Below are 27,702 nucleotides of genomic sequence, written 5' to 3'. Positions count from 1 at the left end.
GCAGACCTGGGACAGGGCAAGTGCAACATTCCGCTTGAAACAGCAACTCATCTGCTGAGGCTCGGGGGCCTGAACGGACCCAAACCTCGAACCTCAGCCCAGCGTCGGGGCCGCACGGCTCCGGCCCGGCCCGTGTTACGCTAGGGGCCGCAGGGCATCGGGACGGGTCCCGAGGAGTCGGCGCGGGCGACCCTTCCCCGCGCTGGGAGCGGGCACGGGCCGGGGGGCCGCGGAGGCAGCCGGGCAGGCCGCGGGGCTCGGGACCGATGGGCCGGGGCTCGGAACATCCCGGCTGGAAGTCGGAACCCCGGCCGCAGCTCCATCCTCGCCTGGCCCCTCCGGCCGCCGCCCGCCCCGCCCGCAGCCCGGGCTGCACCATCACGGGCTGCCGCGGGGAGGGACCGGCGGCCCCGCACCTCACAGACCGCGGCGGCGGCGGCCGGACCGGCGGGGCCGGCGGGGCCGAGCGGGGCCGAGGGGGCGGCGGGGCGGGGCGGGGCCGGGAGCGCGGGCAGGGCGGGCTCGGGGCGCGGCGGGGCCCCCCCGCGCGGTGCCGCGGTGGGCGCGCCCGGAGCCGCCCGCAGGCCGGGGCGGAACGTGCGGCGGGCGGGCAGCGATGGCGGCGGCCGAGGTGGCGCGGCAGGTGCGGGCGGGCGCGGGGCCGCCGCATCGCGGGGCCGGGCAGCGCCGGGGCGGGGGGCCGGGAGCGGGGAGCGCCGGGGCGGCGATCGGGAGAGCCGGGCATGGCCGGGGTGGCGGGGCCGGATCGGGGGGTGTCGGGTGGGCTGCGAGGAGACACCGGCCTGGGGCCTCCCGCGGGTTCCGAGACTCGGTTCGGAGCGGCGGCGGCTCCCGGAGGGTCGGGCTTTGGGAGCCGAGCCGAGGGGAGCTGAGGTTACCTGGATGTTGGGGTCTCCCCCGCGGCAACCCGGCCGGGCGACCTTGGGCTGCCCGCGCCGCGGCGGGCCGGGGTCCTGCCCCTCCGGTGCCCCCGGGCCCGGCCACGGCCGGCCCTGCCGCGCTGCCCGGGGCTTGGCCGGGCTGCAGCGCTGGGGAGGCCTGGCCGTGCCTCCCTCACCCAGCTCGGGGGGCCCCTCGCCCGGCCGGGGCACGGCAAGGGCATCCCTGTCTCTCCGAGGATGCTGCTCTCCTCTCAAAAAACCCATCAGCCCGTGTTCGGTAGTGCGTGATGCGAGAAAGGAAGGTGTCCAGTCTGGCACCGCGGAGGAGCTACGGGAGCCAAACACCAGCACCGTGTCCGTGCTGCGCTTTGTCCCCGGAGGTCCCTGGCAGTGTCCCCGGGTGCCATCGGCCGCTGCCGTGCTCACCCGTCTGCCTAGCGCGGCACAAGATCCCTGTGTGTCTGCGGAGAATTATCCAGAAGAGGAGTAGAGGGAGTTGAACCACCTCTGCGTTTGTCAGAGAAATGCTAAGGAGGCATGTTTGCATGGTTTTGTTTGTGGTTTGATGGGCTTCCAAGTTTCGTGTCCGTGTGTTAATACAGAAGTAATACTTGAAGTGAATGTTTTCCAATTCCATCTTCAAAGCATTAAGTTTTAGCAGGGACCCAGTCTTGCTGAACGGGTAGATGTAGCCATTCTTTACCAGTTTGTGATGTTATTTCCTCCTGGAATACCCTTTGCCTTGTATGCGACTGCCAAAATACATGAAGTGACTCAGTTGCTCCTCTGTCTTTTAAAGAAATTGAGCGTTAAGCTTTCATAAGATAATATACAGAAGTTTGAGACATCTGCTTGTGGTCTGGAATGAATTTATGATACCACACAGTCTCACTTTGGAGGCAAAAAGGAAAGCTGCCTGTGAGACAGGCTTGAAATTAGTGTGCTGCAAATTGAAAACGTTCTTTTATGAACAGATAACTTGTCAGCCAAGGTCTTGGGCATCTGGTCATGTCTGCTTCCTGGAACAGTCAGCTGTAATGTCCTGGTGGTGCAGAGGGCTCTGTGTGTGCCAACAGGGTTTAAAGTGTGGGAGCTGGGGCTGGGTTTGTGGAGGAGCTGGGGTTATTACCCTGCCATTGTCCCAGAAAACCCTTGATCAAACCCACACTTATTGCAGAGATGGTTGGTGAGACCCCTTCTCCCCAGGTGGGCAGAGTGGCCTTGTCACCACCAAGCTGAGCCCCTTCTCCTGTCCTCTGGCAGCGGGGAGGATGGTTGCAGAGGACTGGCTTGCCAGGCACTGCCCAACTCTTAGTCTCTAGTAGAGGTCAGAAAAATTACTGCGACTGCTGATAGTGATATGCAACTTTTAACTGCTGGAGGAGACTTCTCCTGGGAATGTATCCAAACTGCATGGCATTTCTGCAGCCTTTTGTCAGGGGCATAAAGAAGTGTAATCTTAAGAGCTGTCAGAATTTGAGGTTTCAGAAGCACTTGAGTGTTTGTGAATGTTGAATGGCTGAGTGGTGCAGTACGACTGGAGAGGGTGGTTGATGGTCAGGACTCTTGGTGGAACACTTCTTGCTTTCCATGGGGCCCGGTTCCAAACTATTTTCCTCCCACTTTTCTGGTGGTTTACTTTTATATTCTTGAGGATCTTTTATCAGCTGAGTAAGGAAAAATAATAAAAAATTTTAATCTAGACCTTAAATTCCTGATTTACATTTATCTCGTGGAGGATGTTTATAGTGTCTGCTGGATAATTCTTTCATTACATAGGAGAATTACATACTTGTACAAGTGAGAAATAATTGGTACAAGTGTTACTCTAATTTGCTGTTTAATCAGAGCCAAATGCAGTCTGGGGAAGTGAATGCCATAACGCCAAGGTCATAAGGAGGGATCTGATGTTGTTCTAAGTTAAAGATGATGTGAAAAACTGCGGTGTGGAAACCTGAGTCCAGGTTCTGCCTTACTTTGCTATTTGACATTTGATTTCTTGTGCAAGCGTTGTCTCAGGTTTGGGGTTCAGCCCCCAGGTCTCAGCATTAAGGGCAGCAGAGGGGCAAGGGGTGGCTGCTGTGGGCACTGGCAGTGGTGGGGGAGCTCTGTGAGTGTTGCTTGATTCAGTTTTGTTACAGGATGGTGCTGCTGTGTTTGTTGTGGCTGTTTGAAAATCTTTCTAAGGGAATCTCCAAGGCCTCAGGGTTTGAAGTGATTCTCATTTGGGAAGAGGTGAGAAATTGTGTCAGAAGTACTAAGTGTCAGTTGTCAGTGTCCTGAACAGAAACACTTAACTATTGTACTGTGTATTGAAATATATATACTGTATATTGAAATATTGTACTGCAGCATCTGAGAGCAGTTTTGTGCTGTGTGGGCCTCATTTGGACACTGAGCCCCTTGGTTTCAGAGCTGTAGCATTCTTTATTTTCTTTGCTGTGCTCTCCCTGAATATCACCAAGTGGAGGCTTTGCCTTTGCCATGGTACCCTTTCTCAGCATTGCTTTAGACCTGGCCACAGACGTAGTCCCAAATATGCAGTGTTGACATTTGCAATGAGCAGCACCATTGCATGTGTTCTGCTTTATCTCCAGAAAGAAGCAACGGCCTCTCAGGGCTCCGAGGACATCAGGAGGTGACAGTGCTGTACCTGCTGTCCTGCTAAGTAGATCAAGGCACAGGTGTGCATTCAGCAAGATTTTCCTCTAATCGTTTTTTCATCCCAAGGACCCTGGAGTGATTCAAACACCTGAAGACTAAATCTTGCCCCTTTTATGTAAATAGTTTATGTGTGGTGCTTTCAGGCTTGGGGTCACTTGTTGTAACATCTTTGTATTTTCCATATGATTCGAATAGTTTTCTGTTGTAAGAATTCTGTAAGAATTAGAATAGGTAGCATGTCTTCTGTGGCATCAAGAAGCCCTTACAAAAGGCTGTATAAATCCTTTTAAGAAAGGAAGAAGTAAAATAGCTTCTCCAAGTGCCTGCTTCTTGCCATCACTCTGCAATAGCCCTGCCTGATAATACAGCAACAGAGTGTTGCTCTTTTTGTTCTTTTAAACTTGTTTGTGACAAACACGCTTCACTTCCTCCCAAGCAACAACAGCCCATTCTGTCTAGGCAGGGGGTCACTCTGTGTATATGAGGAAAAAAAAGGCATCTGGTATTTTGGTGTGGTGCCAGTATTCACACTGGCTTTCCAGAGATTGCATCTTTGTTTTTGTTCCAAGAAGATGTAACCTTAAAATAGAGAGTACAAAGGACTCTCAGCCATCCAGTGCTCACTGATGCTCCTGGAAAAAAGTCTTCATGCATACAGTAGTTAAACTTTGCTTACCTTTTTGGTACTTCCTCATATGTTTTAAATTTGGTCTGGTGTGGAAGGTGAATGATGGAAGAGTCTTGAACACCGTATCAGCAAAAATCTTATAAGCTTAACATATTCTCCTTCAGTGCTGAACAAGGGGATTCAAACCTACATTTAATATACCCCCGGGATGACTAATCAGTGTGTTCATATGTTGTTTATGATGGTGCTGTTTATATATAGCAGTGCTCTGGTACAGAGATATCACCTGGTGCTTGAAGACTGGTGGCTTGCACTGTTTCTTGGTGGATCAGACAGAAAATGTTTCTTTTCTCTCCACTATTTTGGTAATTGCTGTCAACTTTCTGATTTGTGTCAGAACCAGACTGATCTTAAAACATTTTTTTTTTTCCCACTGCATCCAATTTCTTGCTGCCTTGGCCAAGGAGGCTGTAGATTTTTAGGCAGAGTAGCACAATATACCTTATGACTGCATACTTAACATGGAGGCTTAGCTGCTGTGCCTGGAAATCACATTTTGCAGTAGTTGTTTCCTGGCGTAGCAGATGTGTAGTTTAACTGCATTGTGAAACCGCAGGTGACTAGAAAAAGAACCTACAGGAAATGACTTGCAGGCTGAATCCTGTGTGATGGTGAATGCCTGCTTGTAGCTGAGAACGGCTTAACTTCTACCATTTATTTTGTTCTGTCTGGATCACACTTATATTTAGGGATGAGGGGATGATTTGTTCTTAATGAGAGCCCACACTCCTGCCCACACTTCCTGGGGAGAGTAGTGTTCAAGCAGGTTCCAATGGTGTGGTTTTAAGGCTGAGTATTAAAAATACACTTGATATTTCTCCTTCCCCAGGAGCCGTCTGCTGGTGGTTCTCTCTTGCGCCTTTGTAGTCTCTGACCCCCAGCTCTGTTCTTCACCAGGACTGTGGGGTTGTTGCTGCAGGTCCAGCACTGCCATGAGATTCCCCAGTGCTAGGGTTTTGTTTTGGTGAATGCAGTTTAGGAGAGTTTGAGCGTGTTGTCACAAAATCTGTGTGTCTGACAGCCTCCCTTTCTCCTGCATTACTGGACCTCACAGCTGCATTGTCAGTAGGGAAAACCAGAATCTGCTGGGGAGCCTGAGTGCCTTCCTCATAACATGTCATTAGGAGGGAAGGTTCTCAGGAATTAATGAAGCGCCATATTTGGTGAACATCTTGTCAGGAAGAGTCAGACTAATACACAAAATCTGGTAAAGGGGAAACATATTTACACATCACAGGCTGGTAAATATGGTTAATGATTGAAGTGTGTTTGAAGCCTCATTATCTGAAAAAAACCCCACCCAAACCCACATCAGCAAAACAGTAACAAACCAAGAAATTATACAGACAAGTTACTGTAGTAAATGTACTCCTTGGGGATGTTTTCCCAGCCTAAAATACCAGTGTGATTAGCAGAAGAGGGAAAACCAGTTCCTATAAACAGGCTTTCAAGAGATGTGAAAGCATGATTGTGAAAGCATAAATTCAAAATCACACCCTATAAGCTACTACCTTTTGGCTGTAGTATTTTTTGATAACTGTTGGAAAACTAGAGGGGAATTTTCTGGTTTTCACACTAGAACACATTTTTAAGAAAAGCTTTTGCGTCAGAGAGGGAAATACCTTTTTGGGGCTGGCTGCAGGAGGACAACTTAGAAGTACACAGCAATACAGGGGTGCAGCACTGACTCTTTGTTTTGCCTAGAGCCATTTCTGAGACTGAACCTACTTATGTTGTGTTTTACTGGGCAGGGTTGGGACCCAGGGTGCCTTGGCAGAGACTGGCCAGGTGAAAATTTCTGACTCCTCTCCCAAGGCTCATGGCTGTTTTGGGCATAGATCACCACATGTTCCTCTTGGCTGGGGAGACCAGATTAGTGGTGTTGAGCACAGGAGAGAGCAGGATGCAGGAGCAGCTTCTTAGGAAGTCCTTTGAGTGCCTGGGCAGGAGCTGCCCTTGCCCCCAGCAGGAGATTTGGGTACCTCCACTCCCAAACCCTTGTGGCAGGCTCCTTCAGGCCTGTGAGGTTATGAGCAGCTCAGTTCTGGACACTTTTTCTCCCCTTTGTTTTCCTGTAGGTACAGTTCTCCTCACTGTTTCTAGCTAGTTTCTATAATTGCAGCTGTGAATGGGAATTACATGTGAGTCCCAATTCATGTAAAATGAATGGTAATAGGCATGTAGGAGGAGTTGTCATTAATAGGTTGTTTTGTGCAGAGGATTCTTTTTGTTTTCAGTATAAGGTGAGTCTTGAGTTTTTGCATATTTTTTGAAGAAGCAAGTGTTTTTCACCTCTACATTTCAGCAGCTGTGTTTGTGTACATGTTTTGCCCATTTTAGTGTTATTCTGTCAGGGCAACCTTCAAACGCTTGGCGGATGAAACGTTCTATTTGTGCCTTCTGGAATTGTTTTAGAGAAGAGTGAAGCATGCTGGCATGATTGACAGATCTGTGCAAATCTCTGCTTGGACTGTGCAGTTGATTCCACTTGGGAGGTCTTAAGGGTTTATACAGAGAAGTGTATTTTGCTTGAAAATGACACAACTATTTCATTGTATTTCAGGGTGAAGGCTGTCGTACTGTCCCGCTTTCTGGACATGTAGGATTTGATAGTTTGCCTGACCAGCTGGTTAATAAGTCGGTTAATCATGGGTTTTGTTTCAACATCCTGTGTGTGGGTGAGTATTTCCATTTTGGGAAGTTCTCTTGCTGAAGTTTTCTGCAGCTGGATGTAGCTTGTAGCTTACAGCACTAACAAGGTTGCTTTGATTTAAATTTCCCCAACTGTTCTATTTTCAGTAACAAGAATTACTGGTGCTCTGGGAAATCCCCACTGAGGTTCTGCAGTATGGCTTTTTACCAAGCAGTGAAATAAAATGCCTAAAATCACAGGCTGTTATTATAATCTTTCTTTTCGTCATATGTTTGAATTTCACATTTTTAAAAGAAAATAGGTGCCCATGCCAGAGTACTTTGTCACAAGGTCTTGTTTGGTTAAGTATTGAATTATTGTAATTATAATAATTATTATTATTTTAACAAAGTACTAGTCATGCTCCTCTTAAATCACTAAAAGCTATTTTTTTCTCCTCCCTCCTGTGCATACTTGAATTAAGATAGTGTCTGGCCAAGCCTTAACTCTTCTGACAGTTATCCAAGCTGCCATGTGGTGTGGATCACAGCTGGGGCCTGGCACTCTAGCAGGACTTGCTGTCTGTCCCTGCAGCCCATCTCACAGGTCTTCCCCAGGACTGGGATCCCAAATAATCCCTTCTCTTAGGTACCAGAGGTAAAACCCTCTATGGCTTTGGTACCAGATTTTGGGAAGGTGAATTAAAAGTAGAGAATTAATAATTGTCTGTGTTTGCTGCTGCCAGGATGGGTTTCCCTGCCTCTGGAGCAGGAGGTTATTGTGTGGCCATGGCTGCTCGGACTAAGCTGTGTCTGCAGATGATCCCAGCAGTGCCTGTGTGGCAGAGGGGAGAGCAGCAGCTGTGGATATCTCCTGGGAGCTCAGCTGATGGTCAGCTCTGCACCCACACAGAGGTTTTCTGTCTCCTCCCATGAGAGATGCAGCTCATGGTATGGACCTGGTGTTTGGCCAGAACATAGTTAAGTCTGAAATGAGAGTAGTAGAGCAAGGAGAGGAGAACTGAGCCCTGTTAAATGGAGCTGAGAAGACAATTTTCCTTAGAACTGCATTCCTGTGAAGATGATAAACTTTGCTGACAAGTGGAGGTCACTGTCAGGCTGAGTCTCTTGGTTATTTCCACAGTGCATGAATGTGATATGACCTAAGGCAACTCCTGTCCCCACGACTGAAGTCTGAAAGCGTTTCCTTTTCCCAATTACTGGGCTGCAGTGTTGTTTTTACAAATTCTAGGTGTAGCAGTGAGTGCCTTCTGTAGCTACATCTTCACTTTGATGTGTGGAGGGGAGCTGAATGCCTGTGCTTTCCTCTTTGCAGGGCAGAAATGGAATGCATTAATCACTTGTGGAGGTGAAGGACTCACCAAGATCAATGTACATTAGTTACTAATGTAATTTTTTTATGAATAGTAATAACACAATCTTGAAATAAAGAAACTTTATAGGAAAATACAATAAACTTCATTAAAAAAAGATGTGCAAATACTTGCCCCCACACTTAAACATCCTGGAGAAAGAAAACAAGAATTCCCAGTGTTCATCTGTCATTTTTTCTGTTGGATTTCACTTGTACAGCAGAGTTTGGGATGAATAATTAGAAGAACGAGAAAGAAAATGAAGATTGCATAGATAGGCCACAAAACATGACAGAAAGGCACTTCATTGCCTCCCATTTTTCAGCAGTGTGTGGCATCTGTTGGATGAAAAATCCAGTGATAATTCTAGTCTGTGTCATACTGGATCTGAGCCAGTGATTCCTCCAACTCTTGCTGGAGAAGCCAAGGAAAGATTCAGAAATGACTCTCAGCAGCATGTCCAGAGTGGAGCAGTTTCTAGCTCTTCTCTTGCTGAAAGCTGTCTCCTCTGTGAGACTAAAGCCAAAGCTAGAATAAATGAGAAAACCTCTTGTTACATGTTAGGTGTTGCAGATGGTTTCTCTGATCTTTTATTTCTCAGTACAATCATTTTCTTCCTAAATCTTGCAAGATAAAATTTTAGTTGCCTCTTAATTCAGTGCAAAGGCTAGAGAAGTGTTTAATGTCTGAGACTTTCTGTGCTGACTGTATTTCTCGGTGAGACAGGGGAAAAAGAGGAGGAGCACCCTGCTGGTTTTTTATGTAAACTTTCTCAGTTTTTGGCAGGGTAGATTGTAGTTGCATTGAACTAGTATCCCAGTTTAAGCAGGATTTTGCCCCTTCCTCTCTCCCAGGATTTGCAGGGAATTTGTTCTAACTGGCCTATTCAGTGCAGTGAGAAAGGCTGTTTTGTGGCAGAAATACTTCACTTTCTCCCGGGACTGTACCAAGACTTCTTGAGGTCTCATTCCAAAGGAGTGGGCCTGTGATGTGCAGGAGCTCTCACCTTGGGGAGGGAGGGGTGTGCACAGGATTCCTGGTGCTCTCCAGCAGGCAGCTCTCTGGGGTGATGAGCTGTACAGCCTGGAAGTTGCCCAGTGGTTGTTCTGTGGTCACTGGTGCAACCAGCGGAGGAGAGAACAGTTTCTCCAATCAAAAAGCCATCTGTCTCCTCAGCCTTCTCCTGCTCTATGCTGCTGGTATGATGGGGTGGGTGCTGGGTGCTCCTCTGAGGTGGTGTTTCAGTGTATTTTGTGAGCCCTTGTTACCCTCCTTGCCCGTTTAGCCCAGCCTTTGCCTAGCAGTTGGGAATTGTGTGGTGTCTTTGCATGCCTGTCAGATGAAACAAACCATTTTTTCTTTCCTTGAGAGATGGCCTTATCAGTCTGAGTTGCCTCAGGGCTTGTCTCAGCAAACCTGCTACATTGGATTAGCTCCTATTTCTACACATAAAAAGGCTGTGCATGCATATACATTTTCTTTAAAATTGAATTATTTGATGTCTGGAGCCAAAGCTGTAAATCTTGTGAAGGACAGGTGCTGCTCTCTGGTGAAAGGAAGCTCTTGTGAAAGCTACTCCCTGCCTCTGAACAGGGAAATACTCTGAGGACTCCTCTGTCCTCCCACAGAGTCCATTGGTGGTGGTATGATTGTGGCCTCTTTAACCTGAGTGTTGTGGGCAGTGAAAAAGCGGGCAGTAAGCAGTTGGTTGTTTCACTCAGCACATGCTAGGGAAAAGCAAATTAAATTTCCAGGCACAAAAAGAGGAGGTACAGCTTTGTGGTGTATAATTCAGCTCATTGCTGCAGGTGCTTAGAATGTTAAAAGCGCTGTGAAGAGAAGCAGTGAAAGTTCATTCAGCACGAAGATGCCTGTCTTGGTTTGGAAAGTTAGGAGCTTGTCCCAGCTGTAGTTTTGCAGGTGGTTCCAGCACTGTTCCATCAATGTGAGACTTGATGAAGTACTTCCATAGAGCAGTGAAGATGCCATGTGCATGTGCAGCTGGAGCAGGGAATATGTCTCAGGAGAATGAGAGGACGTGTGTGGAGCCCAGCACAGCGGGGCTATTGGGCATTAAAAGTGGATGGTGCTTTCTCAGCACGGATGTAGGGCTGCTGCATGTCCAGAACCCCATTTTTTTTTAATGTCCTTGAAAACTGTCAGACTTAACAACAAAACTCCATCCCTTGATGAAAGGTACAACACTCAGACTTCTCAATTGCTGTCACATCTTCCTGGTGCAGAACTCTACCAATAAAGGTCACTCTCTCTGCCCTCCCCACAGCTTTGCCAGCCCTGTTTGGGGACAGCAGACCACTGTCAAGTTGCATAATCCCTAAGTACGGTTTTGAAGATCAAATCACGTGTCCATAAATAAAGCCTGAGATCAGGAAATAATCTCCTTGCCAGGGATGCTGTTTTTTCAAAGTAATTCTGCCTTTTTAAATCCCTGTTCATAATTTCTGCCTTTTGGGGAAGATTCCAGTGCCACTGGATGGAACAAGCACGAACCACTTGTCCTTTTTTTCAGACTATCTGTTCCGTTTGGACTCCTGTCCTTACAGCAAGCAGTTGGCACCATTCACATCTTCCAGCCAGTAAAAAGTTGCCTCTCTGTGAGGCAGAAACTCCCTGAAGATTCAGAAATTCTTCCTTCTGTCTTTTTGACCTTCAAAATAGCACTGCCCCCTATCTCTGCTCATATTTAACACAGAATACTTTATTAATGTATTTAGTCTTTTACTGTTTCATGTCACTCTGTCAGTGTTAACATTCTTTCAGCTGAGACAGTCTTTCCTCTCTTTTCCATCTTCCCTGGCAGACTTTTATTCTGTGTCAAGTCAGTGGGGTTACAAAGTGCAGGGACAGGGGTATCTGCTAGCTCAGTGTAAATTTGGGAGTTTAGACTTCATATGAGATGCCACGTTAGTGCCTGGATGTTTTAATCATGAAGGAGTTTGGATAGGCACCTGTGGAAAAATGCCACAGTTCTGATATTCCCCTTCCAAAAAGAAAAGCTCAATGTTTGAGTTCAAAGTTGCCTTTGCTGGCCCTGTGTAGCTGGCATGAGGTGGACTGTAAAAGCATGTTCTGCATCTCTTAAACACTTCTCCTAGCCCCTCTGACAGTTAAAGTCACTCCTGCTGGAAAAAACACTTTAGATGGATTTGAAGTAGGCAATGATTAACAGGTTCAGGATGTGCTTAAACAATAGTCTTGGCCTCATATGAACGTCTTTCACCCAAAAGAAGGAGGGAGGCAGAAACGAGAGGTGACTTACAGGGTGCTGTCTGCCCAGAAGCCAGTGTGGTATATAGATGACCTTGTGTATCCACTGCAGAGAGCAGCTCCCTGCCCTGGTCACTGCTGCTGCTCACCTGTCAGCCTGTCCTGCAGCCTTGGAGCTGCTCCAGGGCCTGCCAGGCTGTGGGGCAGTGGCAAAGGAGGAGGCTTTGCAGGGCTGTGTGTGGGTGATGCTCCTGCACTGCAGGGCTGAGGGGCTCCCTTATCCTGAGATGTCCCATCAGGGTTCCTGGCATTCACAGGCAAGCAGCCAGCTCACTGCTCTGTCCCACCCATCCCTTGGCAGGAGTTTTGGAAATGCTGCAGCCTTCTCAGGCTGTTTAGATTTCTGGTTTTTTTTTTACACTGCTGTTTTCCTGGAATCCCTGAGAACAGCCTGGGAGGCCATACAGGCTGTTTAACACTAAAAATCCCTGTCCAAACCATGGCAATGCACTGGTCTGATTTTTGCACCAGCTCCTTTTTGGGGGCAAATGGTCCCTGATAAGTCCAGAAAATGAGATTCCAAGTCAGTGAAGGGCTTGTTCTTATTCTTCCAGTGACAGAGGTAACGTTGTGCTTTGCTGGGTTCCCCTCCCTTGCTCTGGCCAGTGGTGTTGTAGGTACAGGTGATGCATTGAGGTAGCACAAGACACTGCAGCCACGCCAGCTCCTGGTGCTGACTCCTTCTTCTCCTCTTCAGATTGAAAACCAGATTGATGCAAAGAGCAACTGCACTGGTGATTGTTGTAGCTGTAGTTGATGTTGGTTGGTGATGATGCACAAGCTCTCAGCTGGCACTCAGGCAGTTATGCAGCTCAGTGTGTACATTGACTTTGAAATGTTAATGGATCTTTCTGCTTCTGGAAAGACACTGGATATGTCATCCTGTCAATCAGGAACTGCTCAGTTCCCAGAGCAGGGGATTTAGGGTATGGAATTACACAATATTCCTTCCAACCCGAATCATTCTATGATTTTATGATTCTGTGTTTGCCTTGCTCTGCCATGTACTTCAGCCCTGAGTGAGGAAAATCCCTTCTGAGGCCAGAATAGGAATTTGCCTGCTTGCAGGGGTGAGGCTTAGAAATGTGGACATTTTGATGGGGGAGGGTGGGGAGGAGTTTCCCCCTTCTTGAATTGGTCATTTCATGCAAGTTTGGATCTGCTACAGAGCTCTAAACCTACAAAAAATAAGAAGCCCTTTTATTCTGAGCAAAGTGGGAAAATGGTGAAGTTGTTTTGATTGGGAGCTGAGGGCTGGGGGAAGGAGGGGAATGCTCTTGCAGCCAGACACAGTGTCCCTGTGGTCCCACAGCAGGCTGGAGGAGCAACCTTTACAGAGGGTGGGGTTTGGCTGCTCCTGAAGTTTCTCCAAAAGCCATCTGGGCAGCTCAGAAATTGCTGTTTCTCCAAAACACAGCAGCCCTCACAAGGCAACAGACCAGACTGTGTAGGAAGTCAGACCTTTGAGCTCGGAGAGCTGGCTCTGTTGTCAGAGCCTGGTAAGGCAGGCTGCCCTATGGAATGTGTGCACGGAGGGATTTGTTTTATTCTTCCTGGGATGTATCTAAAACAAATTCAAGGCTGGTCTCTGGGACTTGTCTCTTCCTTCCAGACAAGGAGGTAGTTGCCCATTGATAAATGAAAGCCAAATAGCAGTTCAAAACTGATACAATACTAGCAGAATACTGCCAGTAGTAGCAGAACTTTTGGCAGCAGATTTTGCAGTATTGTACAGCTTGTGTAGGCCCTAAGGTATGAAGCCAGAATTGCAGAAAATGCCCCCTCCCAGTGTAGAAGGCTGATTCTCCATCTTGCTATAAGAAACCACCTGCACAACTTGCTGTGGGACTTAAACCAGCTCTCAGGGTTTCTGCATGGAAGGAAGCTATTTCTGTGTCTGCTTATTAGAGACATTGATCCTGGAGCAGCTTTTTTTGGAAATGGCAGTGAGCCCCATTTCCTCTCCCACTTTTAAATGAAAACAGCATCTTCTGTAGTGTAGTTGTGGGTTTAAGCAGGATTTGAACGATGATTTCCCCTTTGCCTTTTCACCTCTTTCTTTTCATCTCTATTTTCTAATGATATTAATGGCCATTAGACTGTGAAATGTAATTTGCCCGGAATACAGGCCTCCCATTGTTCATGGCTTTCTGTTTACCAGACGCTCCCTTGGGAGCATGAGATCTGCTTTCATCTGCTACAATTTCACCCCTGTTAATGTTTGGAAGCTGAAAGGCCAACCCATATTAATATTCAACAGAACATTTCAACTCTCTTTTTCTCCAATAGGGGAAACTGGCCTTGGTAAGTCCACCCTCATGGACACCCTTTTCAACACCAAGTTTGAAGGTGACCCAGCATCTCACTCACAGCCTGGAGTCCAGCTGAAATCCAGTACCTATGACCTGCAGGAGAGCAATGTCAACCTCAAGCTGACTATTGTAAGCACAGTGGGCTTTGGGGATCAGATCAACAAAGAGGACAGGTGAGTGTGAGGGAGAGAGGCTTTATTGTTACCTGGCTTTTCATTCTTCCTGTGCCCTAGTTGGGCCTGACTGCACTGCAGTTTTCCTGCTTGCTTCCTAAGAGTTGTCCTTGTCACCTCTTTGGGATGGGACAGGTAGAAGAGAGAACAGAGGCCCTGGAGTGTCAGCACTGCTTCAGCTATAAAGCAGATTTTCTTATGCTGTCAGAGCAATTTCTGCCCTGCTGGCAATTTTCTGCCTAAATTTATCTGGTGGGGGGATTGCAATGCTCCAGGTTTTGGTTTGTGCTGACCTCAAGCTGCTGACCAAACCACTAGTGTGGTTTAGTGTCTGCTTGGCTTAATATTCACTTTTGGCAGGGCTCTTCCATGGGAAAAGCCAAAGGGAGCATGAAAATGTCAGTGAGATACCCTGGGGGAGTGTCTCTGGTATCTCACATGCCAGAGTGGCTGGAGTGTGTTGATTAAGAGATGTGCAATTCCACTAGACAGTCTCCAAGGTGCATCTCTGGAGAGACATTGCTGATGAGATTTGCTTATTTTGTGAGTCTGTTAGATTTTTTTTAAGTTTGTTTAAAATGCAAAAACATCCTTTACATTATGCATCTGGCAGGATCTATATTCCAGAAGGCCTTGCAAGGGAGTTGCAGGAATTTCCTACCTCAGTGTGCTGGGCAAAGGTAGTACGGAATGAAGCTCTGTCTTCCACCAGCAGCACCCAGGGCTGTAAGAGCAGCAAGCCATTCACTCCCTGAGTGCAAGCAAGGGTTAAACACTGCTGCAAATGTGTCTACATTAGCCTTGCTTTAGAAGGTCTCTCACCCTTGCATTTCAAAATACGAGAGTCTGCTTTCCCTGGAGAGGATGGTTTATCGGCTGACCTCTGCTGAATCCAGTGTTTTGACAAACAAGCTGCTGGAGTCTGATGTAGGACCTTGTCAGTAGTGCAACTTTAAAATTTCTTATAGATGTGGAGCAAGGGAGGTGGTGAGAATTAGCCTCAGGAAGTGGAAAATGGGAAGTGAAATCTATGAACAGCTTGTTTCCTAAAAGCAAGCCAAGGGGCACTGTCCTATTTGTTTAGCTCTCTGACTGTGAGTTGTAAAGCTTCTTTTTTTTCCCTTCCACCAAAGCTATAAGCCCATCGTTGAGTTCATTGATGCTCAGTTTGAAGCCTACTTGCAGGAAGAACTGAAGATAAAAAGGGTCTTGCACAACTACCATGACACCCGGATCCACGCTTGCTTGTACTTCATTGCTCCAACAGGCCATTCCCTGAAATCTCTGGACTTGGTAACGATGAAGAAGCTTGACAGCAAGGTTGGCACTAGTAGCTATTACTGGGCAGATTTACTGTTTGCATAGTGGAAAAGCTGCTGCTTTTGCAGAGGATCTCCTCATTTGAATAGCCCTTCTGGTGGAAACGACTGAGTTGGCAGATAATTCTGTAGATTTATTGAGCACTAACAAGTTTTTGAAGGTTGTATTGCAGACTTAGAGAAACTCCCATGAGCAAAGTTGATTGCTTCATACCTCTGTTTTTTATTAGGTGAACATCATTCCCATCATTGCCAAATCTGATGCCATTTCCAAGAGTGAGCTGACCAAGTTCAAAATTAAAATCACAAGTGAACTGGTCAGTAATGGAGTGCAGATCTACCAGTTCCCGACAGACGATGAATCAGTGGCAGAGATAAATGGGACAATGAATGTAAGTGACTCAGTTCTTCTTCCTCACCCAGAACAGCACTGTCAGTGTAGGGATTCGTGGCTCATATTGGGATGTTCCTTAAATCTACTTTCCCATTTATTTTGTGTCTTAAAACCAGAAGATTTCACAAGAATTTCATCCTTGTAGTGTCATTGTAGGCTAGAAGAGATTTTTGGTAGGCTACTGCCTGTCTGGTGGGCTTTTCTAGTCAGAAAACAGACTTTCAATACCCTCCTTGTCCTTGTGTGTATCTGTTGAAGGATGTATAGGAAATCAAAGTTTAAACCCTTCTCAGCTCAAGGGTTTGTCATTACCTGATGGCCTCCCACCAGTAAACTCCAGGATCCTGTGGCAAGGAATTACATAGCTTAACCAGCAAGGTGTGAAAAACAATACACAACTCAGGCCAGACTGGCCTCGAGGTGCCTGCAGATGCCCATTCTGGGTCTGGCCTTCCCAGCATCGTGGGTGCCTGTCTGTGGCTCCTTGAGGATGAAGCAAGCTGTCCCTTGGTCCTTCTGGCAGCACATCCTGACCGTAGTCCCATTTTCCAGAAGGCTTTTCACAGGAAATCAAGTAGAAGAAGTTGATTGCATTATTGCTGTGGATGTAGTAGAGGTCTAGCTGATGTCCATTTGTGCCACCTCTTGATTTAGTATTAATAGTTGTGGAGTGTTCTGGAGACGCCTGAAAGAAACATGAAGTTTGTCCTTAGGTAGGAGCTGTCAGTGATGGTTTCCTGGTCAGAGCAGTTCAGTGTTAGCCCTTCTGAGAGTGGAAGTGAACCTCTGCTTGTCTTCAGCCATTTACTTTTCTTTTGGGAGGGAATTACTGTCTTGGATTGCGGACGTTCTGGGTTGTGTCAGTCGCTGCACAGACAAGTCAACTCTTTAATCCTCTATTGCAGTCAGAATTACCAGGTTTATGGGGACAAAGCAGGCCAGAATTTGACCAAGGCAATTTTGCAGGTCTGGAAAACTTGTGTCCAAATATTGTTATTATTAGAAACATAAGACAAATATTACTTGTACTCTGTGTGTGTCTCATGTGAGAGCAGGGGACTGAGGAATACAGGGGGAAGATCTCATCTCTGTGAGTGCTTGCTGGCAATTCTGCTTTGTTTGACTCTATGAGCCACACTCTGAAAGCAAAAACATCATCTCTGAAATCTTTTGCTTGTACCAGCTGTCATGACCTTCTCCAAATTTTTGGATAAACTGTGCAATTCACTACCCGCTCTTGAGAGCAATCCAGGATCACGGGTGTTCCATGTAGTTGGCTTCCTGAGGCCCTTTCAATTGTCCAGAATTTGGTACACTTTAAGAGCTTTGCCTAACAAACGTCACTTCACAAAACTCAACAGAAAGGGTTGTTGCAAGGAGCTGGGAACTCAAAGTGCTGAAACTTTGCACTTGACTTCCTTGCAGCTTGGCAGAATGCAGTGTAGTTCTGAGGAGCAAGGGAGGTGGGAAGAAATCTCACTTACAGAAAAATGCAGCAAACTGTGATGGCAATGTCTGGGGGGTTTGCTTGTTTGCCTGAGTTTTGGAAATGAGAAGACTATAAGGTGAGCTCTTCAGAGCCTAGATAGGTGTTTGAAGGGTTTCAGTTCCAATTTTGCTGAGCTTGCACTGGAGAAATCTTTTTGCCTTCTGCAGAGACATCATCTTTACTGAGAAGTAACTATTTCTGATTTCTGACTTTCTGAAAAGCAAATTACACAGCCTTTGTGTAATATGAAGTGCATATCTCAGCTTGAGGAGTGTGACCAGACACAGTGGCTGAGGACGTGTTCAGCCCTTCCTCACCAGGGCAGAAGCAAGCAGGGAGGAAGGAGCTGTTACTCTAGGGGTGAAGGATGGGCTTCTATCCTGCTGCTGTTTCAACGTGATCTGATGGAGCAAGGTGTCTTGTGCTCCAGCATGAGCTAAAGGAGTGATGGGGGGATAAAATCAAGAAGGCTCCAAGACCTCTTACTGCTTCTGTGCTTGTGCAGATGTTCTCCTCAGGCATGGCAAGCCCTGGGACAGCACCGCAGTCTGAGCCGCAGCACTCTGTTCCAGCTGTCACTCTGATGCCAGTCTTGCACTGGCTCATCTCACCTGAGACTCTGTGGCTGGGACGATCAGCCAGGTAGAGGATATAGAGTGGTAGCACTAACAAGGTTTCCAAAAAAAGGACCCACCCTGCTTGTCTTGGACTAGTGGCCAGTGCTAGACTCCCTGAGATTAGCGTGTGCATAATTACTGTCTTGCTCGGTGGCTGTGCTCATGTCTGTGTGCTGGCGGGTCAGCCAGGTCTGAGAGGGACTAACGTGGATATCACTGAATGTGTTCCAGGCCCACTTGCCATTTGCGGTGATCGGGAGTACAGAAGAACTGAAAATAGGAAACAAAATGATGAAAGCTCGTCAGTATCCTTGGGGCACAGTGCAGGGTGAGTTGAGCCCTGGGATTTTCTTGGCATGAATGGTGACACTTGTGCAAGGAGGCAGTGGGCTTTCATAAAAGGAGCAAAGGCCTGCTGGACTTGAATTATCCTTTGTTAAATCCTTGTGTCAGGCCTATAGTGCCAGTTTTCTCTGCTTGGAAGGGCTGGGGTTAAACCTGTTGGAGGAGTAGATGATTGGGGAATTTGTGAAGAAATCTTAGTTTCTGTCCCCATTTTCCTCCTTACCATGTCTTGTTACAGTGGAGAATGAAGCTCACTGCGACTTTGTGAAGCTGAGGGAGATGCTGATCCGTGTGAACATGGAAGACCTTCGGGAGCAGACCCACACACGCCACTATGAGCTCTACAGGCGATGTAAACTGGAAGAGATGGGTTTCAAGGACACTGATCCAGACAGCAAACCCTTCAGGTGAGATCCCTGGAGGAGACAGGAGAGCTTGAGGGAGGCATTGTTGGATGCGTTGTGTGCTTGTGTGTGAATGTGTCCTTGGAGGAGCATGGAAAAAGCCAATGCAGCAAGAAAAACTGCCAGGTCAGATAAATCCAGACTTCAGCAAAGGTCTGACTGGGAGAAGGTGAAAATACGTGGAGGATGTGCAGGACTGACTGTGAATCTGCAAGTATGGGAGTAGAAATGTCTGTGCTGCAGAGAGACAGTGATGCCTATTTTGGGCTACCTGGAAACAGAGGTAAACAGACAAAGTTAAAAGTATAAAAGTGGATATGTTTAATGAAGGGCCTTCGGGTACATTAAGGGCAGAGGAAGCTTCCCAAAGGGGCTACACCAAAATGGACAATGGTCACGAGTTTTTCAGACAGATGTAAGTTTGATCTATTTACATATCAGGTGTTAATCCTCCAATTATGACTTCAGGTAATGAAATAATTTACCCCCAGTTTGCTCCCCCCTAGTTCACTTTTATTAATACTTTTCTGGGCCTGAGGCTGGAGAGTGTCCTTGGATCTCAGGCCCAGAGGGATTTTTTTTTGTCTGTCCAAAATGTGAGACAGTTAAGTACCACTTTATATGGAGTTTAAAATTGTGCACTAATGCACTACAGGATTTGAAAAATATAAAAGCTGAAATCTTAAAGCATCAACAGTAGTGTTCCTCTGAACCAGTGTTTGTTGCCAGCTGGTCTTTTTGAATTGCCCAACATTCAACATACAGAGAAGTGCAAAAAATCTTGGGATAAAGAGGACCTTGGACACTTGTGGGTGAGTGAGTAGCAAATGTGTTATGTGCAAAGCAATAGTCATGGTGAGGGCCTGATTTCAGAGGGTCAGGGAACACAGTTTGTCCTAGGTCTTACTACTGGAGTTTCCTTCTTTTTCAGCTTACAAGAAACCTATGAAGCCAAAAGAAATGAGTTCCTGGGAGAATTGCAGAAAAAGGAAGAGGCAATGAGACAGATGTTTGTCCAGAGGGTCAAGGAGAAAGAAGCAGAATTGAAGGAGGCTGAAAAAGAGGTAAAGACTGCAGTACTTGTGTCTTCGTGGCTGTGAGTGATAGATTGACTCTCAAGTAGGTAGTTGTTGCCAAAGCACTTTCTGCGGAGTGTGGTTTAGGATTTTCTTACCAAGAAGTCTAAGGTTTAACTTGGATGGGGATGTTAAGGTGTTCTGTCTGTAGGACAAAACTGAATAACAGTGCTTGTTCGGTACAACTTACTGCACCAGGAAAGGGCCAGAGTCTTGATTCTGATGGAGAGGTGCAGTGTGGTAAAAGTCAAGGAGAGAAGCAGCCCTTGAGATGAACTTGTTTTACAAAAAGTACACCCATACAACTTTCTTAAAATTGTGAAAAATTCATTGATTTACTGACCTTGAAAGAGGAATAAGGCAGAGACCTCTGGAAATAGATTAGGGTTTTTTTTTTTACATTTATGCTCTCCCAATCCTCTGTTCCTAATCTGCACAATGATGCATTACTAGAGAACACTGCCTCTGAGTTGTTGTGGAAGGATGCTGTTCCCTGCTCTTTGGGCATTGGCAGCTCAGGAGCTAGAAGGTATATGGAGACCAATGGATACTCAAGGGTTCAGATCTCAGGGGATCCTTCCATCCTCTTCTTTTCCTGTGGACAGAGTATCTGGTAGTACCACATCCTGCTCACCTCTCTCCTTTCCCTTTAGCTGCATGAAAAGTTTGATCGCCTGAAGAAATTGCATCAGGATGAAAAGAAGAAGCTAGAGGACAAGAAGAAGTCTCTGGATGATGAAGTCAATGCATTTAAACAAAGGAAGACAGCAGCTGAATTGCTTCAGTCACAGGCTCAGCAGGCTGGAGGATCACAAACTCTTAAAAGGGATAAGGAAAGGAAAAAGTAAGTTGCTAACCCAGAGGTATTTGCTTTTTGGTAATTGTTCTCCTTGATCATTTTTCTGGGTAATCATACCTCCCTCCAGCATAGCCAGTCCTCATCAGGGGAAGGTTTGCAGCCAGATTTAATCCATAGTAAGGCTGAGGAGTATCTGGAAGCATGTAACATTTGCTGTCATCCTGAAGAGCAGGGAGCAGTACTAACTTCCCTCTTTGCTTTCTGACAGCATGGGAGAGGATAAACTTCTTTCACTCCCCAAGATTCCCTGCTCCACCCTTGGTCTCTCAGTGATTCTAAAAAGGAACCATACTAGCTGCCAAGGCTAGGGTGTGGGTAGCAGGGATGTCCCATTACCCTCAGAGAGGAGTGTGTTCTCGCTCAGGTTCTTACTTGTTTAGGTTGAGAAGACAGTGGAAATTATTCAGGAAGACTAACAGTCTTGAATTCTGGAATCTGCAGAATGTAAGATTGCAAAATGAGGGGACAAGTAATAGTACCTTGTTAGCACAAGTATTCTTCTGTCCTAAATCATCTTTTTGCCCTCCACAGAAGCAATGGGAGATACTGCATGGCTGTAGCAGGGGTTCCCCATGCCAGGGACTGCTGTGACATAATCCAGCCCCTCATCAGGGTCTGGAATCTGGGCTGTCTGCAGTGCCTATGTCAGGCTCCTGGAGCTCTGCAGTTACTCAAGAGCAACCAGCTGTAGAGTGAAAACAGACCTCCCAGTTCTTCCAGCACTGAGCTCCCTACTGTGGTACATTTCCCAAAAGGAACACTGTGGCACCTGTGCAGGTGTGCAGAGAGTGGTGTGCAGACAAACAGGGGGTCTGGTTTTGTACCACTGCCATGATCCCCCCTCTGCACAGTCCTGAGGCAATCCTTGCCTGCACTATGTAGTCTTAAGTATATGAATAAGTGCTGTTAAACTGGACAGTATGGGGTATGCCAAGTGCTGACAGCACTGTTTGTCAAGGAAAAAGCCTGTGGCTGTTAAACTTGGAATCAAGTGAGACAGAAGAGGAAAGACCCAATTACAAGAATGAGATCCTGGCTTAGTCTTTTAGTTTAGAGCTGAAGCTGCTTCAACATGAGCATTCTTTTGTGATGAGCAATTAGTGCTGCCCTTTTCTCACTCGCCCATTTGTTTTTCCACTGCCTATTTTGATTTGTTCGCTTGAATCACCTTCAGACGGTTTTAATATCTTCTCAGACTGAGGAGTCTGAGACAGAGTGGGGACAGGCTTCTCTCTCCAGCCTGGACGGTGTGAGGAATACCCAGCTAAGTTCTTTCATGCTTAGAGCCCTTAGACATCTGCTCACTCGACTGCAGACTTCAGCCTTGAGATCAGTCAGGGTCAGGAATGCAGAAATGGGAGGCAACAGCCGTATTAGTATCAGCAATTAGTTGCTGTAGCCCAAGTCAAACTCCTGGTTCTTGAAGTGGTTCTTATCTCAGAACAATTCCTTGATGCCAAGCATGTTGATATGGAAAAGCTTTGGTACTGTCCTTGTCAGTTAAGGGCACAGAAAACTCCATGACAGAGATAGGTCAGTGCTTCAGTAATGCTTGGGAAGATAATAGGAAGCCTCTTTCGCCTCCAGGAAAATTGCTGTGCTAGAAATGGTGCTGCTTTCTTTGCTCTTCAACTTCTCCAATTGTCCTTAATAACGGATTTCAGTATTTAGATAATAATTTTTTTTTAACAATCCATGAATTCTGCAAGCTGGAGCTTAATTTTAGCTTGTTTACCACTGGCTGGCAGTACAATAGCCTTTTTCTTTCACAGGTGACTTGTTTAAACCCAAGCTCTGTAATTTGCACTAATCATGACTCAGATGATTTTTTTGTTGTTGTTACACCATTATCATCATTATTAGGTCTTACATGTCTGCTGTTTTACAGTTAGCTGCTGTTTGGCTGCATGGTGCATGAGGCACATTGTCCTGGTAAGCGTCATTAACTAATAGACCCTCACAGTGGGATCAGTTACCTTTCCTAAAAAAGCAGACCGTGTGCAAGTCCTGAAGCTTATAAGTATTATCTCTGTCTTCCTCTGCTTTCACCCCCACTATATGTGCTCTACCAGTCACTCTAGATGTGCAGTTGTAGAAAAAGTATGTAATTATCTTTAAAGACTCTGCAAAGTTAAATTCAGAGACTCAGGCCATGGAACACAGTAAAATAAGGATTATGTCCTCTTCCTTTTAAATCTTCCCCACACTTCATTGGCTGTGTTCTCTTTTTTCCATCTCTCTTAAAAATGTATTATATTCTTTAATCACACAGGCCACGATGATACTATGGCAACAATTGCTATGGAGATGTGGTGCTGATGATACAGCCCAGCTAGCCATGAAAATGTCTCTCTCATTCCTTTCTCCTTCTTCCCACTCCTCCAAGCTGTAATGTTAACTTGTGGTTACAGTGAAGGTGAAGGTAGATGCAAGACCTTTTATTCTATTGATAGTTTCTATCATCCTCATTAGTGTTATTAGTTAAACTGTTAATGACAATGGTCTACTTACAGCAAGGCTGAGTGGGATTAATTTAGCATTTTTAATTTGTTGATGATTCTTTGATGAGAGGAAGAGGAAACCTCCCACAGGAATGTCTTGCTTCTTTACAGAGCAGCCAATACTCATTATCCAAGGCAAGTGTGACAGTGCCCCAGGCTGAGGTGCACAGGCCTCTCAGAGAAGAGACCTTTTTGGAAATAAAGTATAAAACACCCTAAAAAAACCTCACCCTTGAGCCCACTCTTCCCTGCAGACAAAGCTAAGACTTAAATTCTTTCCTGGATTATCCAAACTAAATTATGGTCTGCCCTTGAACTGGTGGAAGCTGATTCCAGGATTCCTTTCCTCTTAACTCCACCGAGGGAAATGGAAAAGCAAGTAAACATTATGCTGCCAGTGAGAGGCATTTGAATATAATTTAAATGGGACCTTCCACTTAACAGAAGAGCTGCAGAAGTGTCTTGCACTGACTCAAACTGATGCTTGCAGTCGTCTTGAGCTGTCCAGTTGAATGAATGTCTCTGCTGCCAATGGTAACTGTAGAACAATGAAAAGAACAATTCTCTGCCTATCAGGCTCTGAATGTGGAAAAAAATAAGCTCAAAGAATAACAGTGTTCATTCTGGTGCTGAGTACGAATGCACAGCTAAAGTGCAGTTAGAATGAACATTACTGAGTTTTGTTAGTTTTGGATTGCTTTTGGCAGTCCTCATAACTGTACACTGTTGTGTGCTGGGCTTTGAATCAAATGAAGTTCTTTGTTCCCACTACACAAATGCAGACAGTGCCTTTTTCAATGGGCATTTGTCATTGCTAAATTAAATATGTATGTGTGCTACTTTTCCAGGATTTAGAAAAACACTCTCCATATTGATCCATAAAGTGTTGCAGGGCTTCACTTTTTTGTAAGGATACAAACAAGTCACAGTTGATGAGTCCTGTAGCATGCAAAATGATGAAAGGATTGTTTCAGAAAATAAATTTGGTTCATCCCACTGCTGAGTGTGTGTGTGTATGTCTGCATAAAGCATGTTTTGTAGTCAGATTAAACCTTATTAACACTTAGCAACATTTTCTTTTTTGTGTGTGCGTGCGCATTAGGAAAACTTGTATTTTTATTTTGGGTTTGTTTGTTTTTTTTTTTTTTTTTTTTTTTTTTTTTTGTCATTAATCCATAAAACCACTAACCTGCTTTTTTCTTTCATTTTCAGTTCGGGTTTCCTGTAGAACCTTTCCCTTGGCCCCAGAGGCGAATGCCCCACCCTCGGCTGTGCCATTGTGCCTGTTTGCTCACCTTTCCCATTGCTCCCCTCCTGCGCTCACCACTCGGGGTTAAACCAGAGCTCTTGGCTGCTGGGGTTGTTCTTGTGAGGGATCCTGCTGGCCAGAGGGGCTCGTGCCAGGTTCCTCCTGCCCCTTGGGCAGCAGCAGGACACCCACTGCTCCTGGGCAAGTCTCCCCTCTCCCATTGCTCAGCTTTTTCCCCACTCCATGCTCTCAGAGTTGCTTGGGGTGTGCATTTAGCTCCTGCTGTGGGTGCAGCCAGGTGCTGCCGTGGGGTGGGATGTGCTGCCTCCAGAGACTGGCTGCCCTCTTCCCATGTTAATTTGCTGTCCCTAAGCCCTCATTACCCCCTGTGCTGCCATGTGTGACCTAAATAACTTTCAAGGACTTTTTGCAACACTTGACATCCTCATAGGCATGGGCCTGAGTCCAAACCTCTAGTTCCCAGCCCTGAGGAAATCTTAAATTTGGATCCATGGTTTGCAACTAAGTGTTCTCTGAATGCCGCAGGGGTCATGAAGGATCTCTTGCCTGGTCTCCCTCTCAGTGTGCTGACCTGGATGCACATCCTGGATCCAATCTCAGGGAAAGCTGGTCACCTTGCTGTACATATCAGTGTTTCTGAAGAAAGACGATGCTGTTTCATTGACTTTCTTCTCAGTGATTCCAACAATTTCTCGTTTTAATGCAAAAAAATACTACTTTTATATTTTTTTATCTGGCATCTCCTTAGAACTGTACAGATGTTGACAGGTTTCTTCTCATATTTTCATCAAAACCCTTGTTTTTACTGCAAGATTTACTCTAAAAAGGGGGATGTTCTGCTCACTGGGCCAGGAGTTCACTCTGGCTAAGTGCAACTGTGGTTTGCCTGCAAGTGTCTTATCTGTGTATTTCTGGCTGAGTTTTGTTATTAAATAAAGAGTTCATCAGACAGTGAATTCTGGTTAACATTTACTTCTTTTTTTTTGTTTGTTTGTTTTGTTTTCTTTGCCCTTCTTTTACAGTAACCCATGGCTCTGTACTGAGTAATTACCCCTGAATACAATGGCCTGGAATGGACCTTCATTTACTTGTTAAATCGGAGGGTCTAATAAAACATGACAGCATTTCAGCTGTGACCTTTCCAGGGTGTTATCCTTGCTCTCTCCTATGTCCTCGTTGTGATTCTGTTTTTACTGTGTACTGGTGGTTATTGCTTTCATTAAACAATGTAAAATTAGTCATAACATGCTTCTGGATGCTACAAATTTAAATCCTGCCATTTTTTCCCCCCTTACAATTAATGGATTCCCCCTTTTCCTGGTCTCGTTCTACCCAGCTAAATAAGAGATATGGAAATAAGTTCCGTGAGTTATTTTTGCTGGCAAAATAACAACGCAGTTTAAATATATTTATTGATGACATTAAAATGACAACACCATTGTAGTTTAATTATCACATAGTTCAGAGATAAAACACTCTTTTCACATCATATCTGGTGTCATTTTCATGACATCATCTGTCTTTTTTCATTTGCTTTTGTTGTTTTCTTTTGCTAATTCATGCTATCTGAAGACTAGCATGTAAATCCTCGTTTCCATTTCAGACTTGCTTATTGTGGCCCCGATCCTTCAGTCGTGCTGTGGTCAGGCTCACTGCTCTGTATGTGGTGAATCCACACATCCTGTCCCTGCTGATTATCTAGATTATCTGCTAAAAGGACAATTGAATGTGACTTTTTTACCATACTGCAGGTCACTGTTCCTCCTGACCATTTGCCTTATTAGAATGTTATTTAAACTTATGTGAAATGTTTTAAAATACTTTAAAGAAAAAAAAGTTTAAAAGACTTTAAAGAAAAAAAAAAGGGTTTTACTTGTGTGATTTCCCTGAACTACTTGAGGTACCACAAGGAGGTTCCAGCTCTCCTCTGTCAGCTGTTTCCATGTTGCATCTCTTTGTCTTGCTTTTTGAATGTCTTTCTCTTTTTTGCTAATCTTCTGTTTTTTCTCTTTTTTCCCCTTTTCTCTCTCTGTAGCTTTTTTTAATCTGTCTTCGCCAGCTGCACTGTGTCTGAGGGAGAAGACTGCCACTTCTAGAAGAGTTTAAGGGTCTCATGTCTGGGGAGGGGGGAACAAATCTTCAGTGTTAGTGTCTTGGAAAGAAGCTCTTTTACTGACTTGCATGATACTTAAAATTGAAGTGTCTTGTAATTTGTGTGACAAGACAGGGTGATGCGGGGGGAACTGATGACCTGAAATTTTGAAGAGCGACAGAAGTGTGGTATTGGGACTAATGATGTAGCGAATACATTTTCAAATGTTGTTATGGGCATATGTTTTTTCTAATGTTGTCTTTAATAATATAAATGTCACGGGCTTCCCTGAGGGGTGAAGCCTAAGGAATATTTTCAATATACTGTTGTTTGATTTGTTTTGGAAACCGTACATTCGGAATCAAAGGAAATACAAACATGGTGCGACTTGCTCTGTTGGCAGCCACGAAATATTTAATTTTATCAAAGAAATAAAGTAAGAACTGTGTGTCCTCCTGTGTATCACCATCCTGTTATAAGAGCCCCATTGGATGGTGGACGTGAGTCAAGTGGTACTTTCTCTTTCCTAACTCCACCTCCTCTTGTTCTTTAAAGTTAGGAGAAGCTGGCAGTACCAGGGAGTGGCGATGCCGGGGCTGGTGTAAGGATGAATTCCGTGCCCGCCGTGAGCGGGGTGCAGTGTCCCGGCGGTGCTGGAGCCGCCCGGGCGCTGCTCGCCCCCCGGTGCTGCCCTGCCCGCGCCCCGCATGCTCCCCGAGCCACCGTCCCGTGCCGGCCTCCTTCCCTTTTTTCCACTGCAAGTGCGTGAAAACGGCACCGCGTTCTGTATTTACACGGCAAACACTGAGGAACCAGCACTGTTCCGCCTGTTACCTTTCTAACTTTCATGTAAATTTTAAATAAAAAACACGAACGCCAGCGCGGCTGCTGTGGTGTGTGTGTGTGTGGTGCTCGCGGGGCCGGCGGCGCTGGGCCCGGCGCTCCGGACAGCTCCGATCGGTCACGGGGAAGCCGAAGCCCGGTGAGGATGGCGGCTCCCGGCCCTGGGCAGCGCATCCCTGCGGGCAGGGCCGCTCCAGGGGCGACCGCGGCTGTTCGGCAAGGCTTGGGGTAGGGTCGGGCCCCAGGGAGAGATCCCCGGGCCCCGGGGGGGGCGGGACCCATGGGATCCGTGGGGACCGGGGGGTCCGTGGGGACCGCTCCGGCCCCGCCCCCTTTCCGGCCCCGCCCCCTTTCCGGCCCCGCCCCTCTTCTCCCGCGCGTGGCAGCCGCCGCCAGGGGGCGCTGAGGCCCCCGGCGCCTTCCCCGCCATGCCGGCTGTTTCTCGCGGTGTCTCGCGCGACC

The 27,702-nt window shown here is 46.4% G+C and overlaps 1 protein-coding gene and 1 long non-coding RNA gene across 8 annotated transcripts; one reads left to right on the top strand and one right to left on the bottom strand.

Annotated features, from left to right (window-relative positions):
- The first annotated feature begins 568 nt into the window (after positions 1–568).
- SEPTIN6 (septin 6) lies at positions 569–27,276 on the top strand. Of its 7 annotated transcripts, none has more exons than XM_066338709.1 (11): positions 569–643; positions 6,818–6,932; positions 13,836–14,031; positions 15,165–15,351; positions 15,581–15,742; positions 18,082–18,178; positions 18,434–18,602; positions 19,531–19,663; positions 20,329–20,519; positions 22,423–22,466; positions 26,341–26,852. In XM_066338709.1, the coding sequence occupies exons 1-10, from the start codon at positions 617–619 to the stop codon at positions 22,424–22,426; spliced, it is 1,281 nt and encodes a 426-aa protein (XP_066194806.1). In that variant the 5' UTR covers positions 569–616; the 3' UTR covers positions 22,427–22,466; positions 26,341–26,852. The 7 variants fall into 7 exon arrangements, with proteins under 7 accessions (XP_066194806.1, XP_066194805.1, XP_066194807.1 ...); XM_066338708.1 differs by having other exon boundaries at positions 25,328–26,852; XM_066338710.1 differs by lacking the exon at positions 26,341–26,852 and adding an exon at positions 24,248–25,261.
- On the bottom strand, positions 25,701–27,301 carry LOC136373738 (uncharacterized). Its single transcript, XR_010745717.1, has 2 exons — positions 27,192–27,301; positions 25,701–26,015 (listed from the first exon to the last, which is right to left on the bottom strand). It is a non-coding gene; the product is annotated as an uncharacterized lncRNA (long non-coding RNA).
- Between the last annotated feature and the right edge of the window lie 401 nt (positions 27,302–27,702).

This window comes from Sylvia atricapilla, chromosome Z (genome assembly GCF_009819655.1).
Source record: "Sylvia atricapilla isolate bSylAtr1 chromosome Z, bSylAtr1.pri, whole genome shotgun sequence".
NCBI lineage: Eukaryota > Metazoa > Chordata > Aves > Passeriformes > Sylviidae > Sylvia > Sylvia atricapilla.
This window is presented reverse-complemented; position numbering and strand designations above follow the sequence as displayed.